Source organism: Alosa alosa, chromosome 1 (genome assembly GCF_017589495.1).
Source record: "Alosa alosa isolate M-15738 ecotype Scorff River chromosome 1, AALO_Geno_1.1, whole genome shotgun sequence".
Lineage (NCBI taxonomy): Eukaryota > Metazoa > Chordata > Actinopteri > Clupeiformes > Clupeidae > Alosa > Alosa alosa.
Genome location: NC_063189.1, coordinates 20,105,492 through 20,114,059, shown reverse-complemented (window position 1 = coordinate 20,114,059; position 8,568 = coordinate 20,105,492). Strand labels below are relative to the sequence as shown.

The following is an 8,568-nucleotide window of genomic DNA, read 5'->3' as shown; positions in this document are numbered from 1 at the left end:
CATGAGTGTTTCAGGCTCTTTGTGACAAAATGTCTGGTGCTCTGCCGTGGGTGGGGAAGAGAGTGACTCAATGTTTTAAGAAACAAACTCTAAAGTTTAGTTTACACATACTGTATTAACAACCATGTTGGTTCATGTCACATGTACTCATAATCTGTATCAACCGTGCCGAGGGAGGCAGCACTGTGACTAATATCTTGGTTTAGATATTAGGTGTGTTTTTACTAACGGCTCCCACACACAGCTGCGTGCATCGCGTTGCTGGAGACGCATCTCATTCACTTTAAATGGGCTCACGTGATCCGTTGCCGAACTGAATTGTGGGTCCGTCGCGTCGCGTTTCTCCCGCCGCTCGCGTTGAGGAGTTCAGCTGTTGCTGCACCGACAGACGGCACTGGCCAATCAAGCCAATCTACGGACGGCACCAACCAATCACATTACGGTTTTACTTCAAGTCATTTGCATAGCTACCGTCGGGAACACCCACTGGCATGCGTTGACGGAACGCAGCTGTGTGTGGGAGCCGTAAGGGAAAGGCACATTTGCCTGGTATGACGCATAGGTGTGTTGAGAGCATGTATTCTGTTGCTGGTTTGATGATGCTGAGGCTGTGGGACAGCAACCAAGGAAACGACAAAACAGAACCAAGTAAATAATACGTATTAATATGTGTGTGTCTGCCACTTGGAATGAGATGAAGGTAAGGACTGCTTGGTGTCCGGGAGTGGTCTACACCAACATATAGCCAATAGGCTACATAAGAATCAAATGTAAAATGCACAGCAATATATAGCACTTTTTTTTTTTTTTATCTAAAGGAGCTTCAGGATAGCATCTAAACCCAAAAGCATTTTTCTTAACCACTCCTTACAATACCTTTAATCATACATCATGCCGCCATGTCAAGTTCATGTTGGGGGGCGCAGCGGAGCGGCAGGCTGCAGCGCCCGTACGGGTCCGAGTGCCCAGGGGACCCAGGTTCGAATCCGACCTGCGGTCATTTCCCAATCCCACCCCGTCTCTCTCTCCCACTTGCTTCCTGTCACTCCACTGTCCTGTCCAAATGAAAGGCTAAAAAGTCCAAAAAATATACAAAAAAAAAGTTCATATTGTTCCTCTTTCTGGTTTCGATGGAGCCCACTCGTGATCATTCATTCACACGAGAGACAATTCACAAATGCACCCACGCTCACGAGTCACGACCTATAGCACTTTGGCAATATCATTGAAGTGTTGAGTAATTTTAATTGACGTAATCTACTTTTGGGACAACTTCCTCTGAAGTTGTGACATCATGGCGAAGAGGCGTGTGTCCGTCGGGTTGGGCGCACACGTAACTTCTCAGGTGTTGCACAAATTCGTTTCTATTCGATGTGAGATCCCTACATTTCATGACAACACGTTCGAACGATAGATAGACTTCTAGTTACGGAGTTATGGCCATCATTTGCCAGCGATATCATTGAAAGTAGGCTACAGAGGTTCTTCTGTGATCCAGGTAAACATAAGTTTAATGGACACGCACGTAAAACGAGGAGAAGTGTACTTACAGCACCAGAAACATGACGAGGTAAATTTTATGTCTACCGTTGTTGTTGTTGTATAAAACGTGTTATTAGCCTACTTGTTGTTATTATTATTATTAGTAGTAGGCTAGTATAGGCATATTTGACCCATTGCCTACTGAAGATGAGGTTATGATTTTGCAGAATAGCTTAGTGTTAAGCAAGCTGTATTGTAACATTTAGATTTTTGTCAGATAACTTTTCCAACATTGAAAGATTTAGAAGTAAATTATTTACCACAGTTAAATAAGTTATTGTTTTTTTAGTTATTATTTATTAGCAAGAACCTATAGGTAAGATGTTTACTTGAAAATCTCTCAGCCTTTCTATTTGCCTTGGCATGTCAAATGTTCCTGGTGTAAAAGATATCTGCAGAGTCCTTCTGCATGTTTGGGCAGGACCTCACTCAGGGTTGCAGTACTACACACATTCCAAGGCTCCCAACCCCTCCCTACCTCTCTCACAAACACACATGCAAGGCCAGGCATTCAGTACTGTTTGAATAATGTTTATTCTGCAACATAATACATTTAGTAGACCAGTAGGTTATTTTAGACCATGGAGGTGCTTAGGCCCAGTAGGTCATTTTAGACCATGGAGGTGCATAGGCCCAGTAGGTTATTTTAGACCATGGAGGTGCATAGGCACAGTAGGTCATTTTAGAGGTAGACAATAGTGTGCCTCCAACAGCATCAGTGAAAGAGCACCTTGGAGAAGTGAATGTTATAGCATACACTGTACCTTTTGCAACTAGTACAGAGCAAATACAATACATTTCTCTGTGAATATAATGTTTTTGAAGTAAGGACAGCACTCATCATTCAGCATTTTAAAATCTTTTGAATTGCCCCACAGACGTGAAATTGCTGTAGAGATTTAAAACAAATTAAAAGTACCGATGAGTGCTGTCCTTGATTCTATGGATCCTTCAAAGGGACATGATGGGAATTTAGTGATTGAGGTTGGAATTTATATTCTTGAACTCCTATTGAGTTCCCTCGCAATAGTTTTGCATTCTATTACAATGTTTCTGCGTTCCCTCGCAATAAGTTTTACATTCCCACACAAAGTCAAAAGTTGGCTATTGCGTGGGAATTCAAAAGGAGTTCTAAAAATATATTTCCACCTCTAAAAAATAATTCCCATCATGGCCTCCGTAGGATTCAGCATCCAGTCCAGTCTAAATTAAAGTGATAAGCGTGTTATTCTTGTATTTTTTTTAATTTCTCTGTCTTTATGTATACCTGTAGAAGTGGAGGAGGATGTGGCTGGTGCTGTACCCCTCCAGCCGGCGGGGTGTGGCCCGACTGGAGATGTCGGACGCGGACAGTGGTGGCGATAAGCTGTTGGTGGTGGTGCGCTCCAGGCACCCAGAGCGGCGCGTGGTGCGGCTGGCAGACTGTGTGAGCGTGGTACAGCTGCCCCCCCATGCCGAGGCATGTCCCGGAGACAACATGGCTGCCTTCTGTGTGGAGACATTGGAGCGCCGGCTGGTGTTTGCCACTGAGAGGGACAGCTGTGCTGACTGGGTGGAGAGGATGTGCCAAATCGCCTTCCCGGTGAGTCCAAGCAGATGTGTGTGGGGGGTGAAACTGTGAATCACTGCTTATTTCTCAATCAGATGCCTCACTTTCCTAAAGACAAGGCCTCATGTTGATACATGAATTTGAGTGCTTGGTCCTCCCTTATCTATCATACAGGTAAAATACCTTTTTGTTATAATATTATCCTACTACCTGTAATCTCATGATCTCTCTTTCTCTCTCTCTCTCTCTCTCTCTCTCTCAGATGGACACTGGAAATGGAGATGTCCAAAAGCAGAAACTTCAGATGGAAGAGAATCAAATATACGTTTCCAGAAATGAGAGTGAGTGTCTGTTCCGGTGTCCTAACTTTAGCAGCATTCTGTATTTTACCCTGATTTCATTTTAGAAGCACTCTGAGTAACCAAAGCAAACTTAGAGTGCTAAGACGATGGTAGTGGCTAAAGAACTGGGCCAATAGCTTCCAGTAGCCAATTGTTGGTTCAATTCCCAGATTAATTACAATATTATCACATAGCAATAATAGCGTAACTATGCCTATGTTGTTCCCTCAGTACCTGAGTTCAGAGTGAACGTCCAGACAACTGAGGCATCTACTCGCTGTGGCCTAAAGGGGGCGTACTGGCTCCAGGCTGGTGCAGAGTGTCTGCTGCTCAAGGATCTGGAGAGCCACAGGACAGTGCTGGAGTGGCCCTATAACCTGCTGCGCCGTTACGGTAGAGACAAGGTCAGCAAAACAGGATGAGGTCGTTAGTTAGTTTATTAGTTGTCCCCTCAGGGAAATTCTTTTTCACATATTCCATATTGCTTTTCATCTTACATGGTCACAAGCACAGGATGGCACATACATGGTCACAGACATAGGGATGACACATACAGACATACACATATCATATACACATTTCATACACATAAAATGACATACACGTGAAATGACATACACATTTCATATCAATAGCTTTTGGGAGTCATATTGTTGGAATCAAAGGGATAGCCATTCAGGATGTCTTTGTTGAGGACAGTATTATTGAGTCTTACCTTTTAGGTGATGAAATCCAGACTTTGGGTGATCATATTATTATTCCAAAAAATAATATTAATGTTAAGTTAATGTTTCATTTTATTAATAATTTTGGAGTTATATGTGCAGGATTTGCATCTCTGTGTTTTATTTAAAATGTGTTAAACAGTGGAGCACATTCAGTACATATTTGACCCATATTTCTGTTGGTCTCTGTGTTCAGCTGGTCTTCTTAATAGAAGCTGGCCGACGCTGTGAGTCCGGTCCTGGAGCGTTCACCTTTGAGACCCAGCAGGGAGATGATATCTTCAGCCGCATTGAGACAGCAGTGCAGGAGCAGAGCTCCAGTGCTTTGGCAGGAGTCAAACGTAGGCCCAACTCACCCCTACCCAGCATACCCAACAGCGCCGCCCTGGCTGGGGTGTCAAGTGACTCCAGCTCCAGGGTCGTTTCAGATTTAATTAACAGTGTTGGTGCGGGTAAGCCAATTTATACAGATCCAGCCAGCGTGATCAGCTTCTCCAAGCCCATGTTGTCAAATGTCTTAGACCCCCCTGACTCACCTGAGATAGTGTATGCTGAGCCAATGGATGCCATCAGAACTCCTTACCGCATGAGAGCAGACCAACCCTCCGCCCCACCTCCCACCATTGGCCTCAGCGAGAGTTCTGAGCCGGTGTACTCCAGCCCTGTGAACTGTGTGTGCCCGCGCCTGGACCCTGATCGCTGTGATGACGCTGAGCCAGTGTACTCTGAGGTTTACAGTGAGATGCCTGACATTGCATTACCACTCCACAGCCAGCAGGAGGCAGTGTACAGCGAGCCACACAGGGCTGCAAACCCAGAAACAGATCTGTCACAAAGTGATGTCAGAGGCGGAGTGACAGAGGACAAGCCAATGGATGACCCTTCGGCCTTGTACAGCAAAGTCAATAAACCCCCCAAACTGCCCAAGAACCTTAGTACCCAGATTAACAAACCACCCAAACTCTCCCAAACCAGACATAGACTACCCCACCATGGACAATCTACTCCAGATGTTGTCTGCGAGGACCTGGGGGTTATTTGAAATCATATTAGCTTTTCAGCCAAATCTAATACACCTGATGATGACCCATGCCTTTCAACATTTCACCTGTCCTTAATAAGTGTGTGGACCATTTCAAACATGTGTGGGGCACTTGCTATGCAGAAAATACTATTTACATTGTTGACAAAACCAGTGCACATGAAACACATTGGGCTCATACTATTGCACACAGTGTTAGATAGCACAGTAGCCCAAATTATTCTCTGACATAATACATACAAAATTGCTCCTTAACCCTTAAGAACGTAGCAATTTTGTATGTATTATGTCAGAGAATCATGTGACAGGAAATTACAGTATGTCATAGAGAAAGACCCTTCAAGACCCCAACTGCTATGAGTCAAGGTTAGCAACTCTCTTAAAGTAACATAATAGTGTTTTTAGGTCATGGCCAGGCAAGCTTAGGTTACATGTCAAATTGTATGACCTTTTAAAAATGTTGATAAATCATAATAATCATAAAATATTCAATTTAATGTAAAAACTGTGTTTGATTATTCACATAAAGGTGAAGTGTGTACATAGTTGTCCATAATAATGCCTGCAAATTTTGCTTTTAAATAGAAATGTCAAATGGTGTAACCGGTTACACCATTTGACTCTTTTCTGTTTGAGACCAGTTTGATCAGATTCAGGGCCAAGAGTATGTAACTTTAGGTGCCAATAATATTATTTTTATAATATTTTTATAATTTAAAAGTGACTAACTGTTTAGCATTAACAATAGCTTTAAAAGGGTTTAATTAGATTGCAATTTAAGCGATTTTTGAAATTTCAAAGCTTTTCATTTTAAATTTAAACTTCCAAATATTATTTTTTTATATTTTATTATGATGTATGTAAACAGTATGTTCAAATTATAAATAAATAATATAAATACATTTATTATATTTAAAATGTACCTCTTGTCCCCCAATGGATGCCACTTACAAGCAAGAAAAACTTGTCTCGCCACAGAGTGCATGTGAACGCAGATCCTGCTGTTGGTTGGTTGGTTAAGAAATTATCATACCCACTCTTTCACTCACTCTTATTCTCTCTCACACACACTTTGGGCCCTAATTTAGCAATATAAAATGCATGGTCACTAGCAAATAGCGTAAATACATTTAGGGGTTTGTCCAGTCCACATTCGGGTTGGTTTTGTTATCAAATGTCAGGTGCCTGGCTCAAAAAGGTGGCTCTTATGTTTCTTAATCAGTCATGGGTGTGTGGGCTTTGGGCTTAACATCCTTTAAACCAATGAGGAGGACATCTGTCATTCCCTTTAACAGCAAGCAGGGCAACTTCAAACAGCGCATCAGTATTTTGATAGTCAGCGGTGTATTTGAAGGAATCTGCTTGTACGCAAGACCGTATGGAACAGGTATTCCACTAAGCCAATCTTTACTAAAACCGAGTAGAGTATAGGCTACACACATCTGCACTTGTCTATTAATTGAACATATAGGCAAAGTGAAACTAACTTCACTGTGGTGTCATAGTCAACAACAAAACAGCTATACACAGTTCATTACTTTCAATATTGACTGACAATGGGTTACCAGCAAAAACATAGCCTGAAAAAAGCAAAACTTCCCCCTATAATGTTCGAATGACTGAATAAATAACCTAAGGACATTTATTCTGCAGAGGAATTGCTGCTTACATCTCGTGACAGTGCGTCTTCAGCTGTGTTTCATATGCGCCTTTCGCTATAGACCAGGCTTTTCTTGGTCAGTGGCATAATGCTTTTTGGACGGTATAAGATAGCGATTTTTAGATCATGTGCCAGACCACACCTTATGTTGGTAATTGCCACACCCCTGGGTGCATTATTTAATAAAATTGAAGTGTAAGATAGGAAAAAACTTTGCGTCAGAATAATAATACGCTTTGCGCCAGGTTTTGCATCGTGAAAATAGGGCCCTTTATCTCACTCTCTTTGAAAATAATGGGTATAGACTGAAATTGTATGAGAACTGAATTGAAATCAAATAGAATACAAGTTTCTACATTAATGTTATGAAATTATATTTGATATGGAATATGATGAATGACATGAATACATATCAAAATATCCAATTCAGTTTACCTTGATGCCTATTTTCTGTGTTAATTTCTTGTCCTATTGCTATAAACGTTTTATGGTCAAATGGTGTAATCGATTTATGTCAATTGGTGTAACCAGTATTTTGTCTAAAATACTAATAATGTACAAAAAAATTAATATGGATAATGATTTAATACTCTACTTTACTGTAATAATGGTTGTTTAAACCATTTTTACTCAAATGGTCAAAGAATAGACAGAAAACAAGATGTTTACAGCATATGGTCTTGCTCAGTACAATAAAAAACCCATTTAATTTAAATGTAGAAATAAATATAATAAAACATATTCTCATAGGATATTACAAAATAAACTAATAATTTCATGTGAGCAATTGCATGAACTCTAGGAGGTGTGAAATATTAGATATTTGTCATTTTTGTGGTTATACCATTTGACAATTTAACAGGCTGTTAGTTCTATCTTTTGTTAAAAAATAGCATACACGTCATATTAAATAATATGAATACAACAGAAATACAAAGTATACACTTTAGCAAACCTCAGGCATGTTTTGTTTTAAAGGTTTAAGCATATTTTTAATTTTCTCATCTTACCAACCCTTATCTGTCACTGACCCATAACAAATGTACCTGTTTATGTTAATTTGCTACTGAGACAGTATTCATAAAGCGCATTAGAATAGAAAAGATATATAGGTGCATCTCAAAACATTCATCATCATCATTGAAAAGCATTTTTCCGTAATTTATATCAAAAAGTAAAACTTTCTAGATAAATTAAAGTGAAATATTTCAAACTTTAGTTTTTGTATTAATCTAATGATTACGATTTACAGCTCATGGATATCAAAAATCCAGAATCTCTGAATAAAGAATTTATAATATAGAAATGTCGACCTGATCAGCTATCATCAGAATGCTGCTAGTCAAAAGTCAAAACACCAGCAGTGGTTTCCTGAGAACTTTATCTCTCAGTCTGGGCAGGGTAATGGACTTTTCCATGATATTTATTTTTTTTGAGATGCACTTGTATAAAATATGATATAAAAGTATATAGGAACCAATATGCTATATTACTAAAATGTTCTTGTTGAGGTCTGCTGTCCACTTTCAAGAGTAGAAACTGACATTGTGTTTTTCTTCCAGTTTTGCTGAAATTGGCTCACATATCCAGAGTTGTTGATAGGTTCAGAGTTCAGAGAGTACAGTTTAACACAGGTTTCTTGTGTACCTGGACAAGTGTGCAGCCTGAAGCTCAACATGTGAAACAGAGTTTATAATACATTTACATTT

General features: G+C 40.1%; 1 protein-coding gene across 1 annotated transcript; it reads left to right on the top strand.

Moving 5' to 3' along the window:
* The first annotated feature begins 1,346 nt into the window (after window positions 1–1,346).
* On the top strand, window positions 1,347–5,709 carry dok1a (docking protein 1a). The gene is made up of 5 exons (XM_048245111.1): window positions 1,347–1,570; window positions 2,816–3,124; window positions 3,354–3,432; window positions 3,664–3,836; window positions 4,354–5,709. The coding sequence occupies exons 1-5, from the start codon at window positions 1,514–1,516 to the stop codon at window positions 5,197–5,199; spliced, it is 1,464 nt and encodes a 487-aa protein (XP_048101068.1). The 5' UTR covers window positions 1,347–1,513; the 3' UTR covers window positions 5,200–5,709.
* The last annotated feature ends 2,859 nt before the right edge of the window (window positions 5,710–8,568 follow it).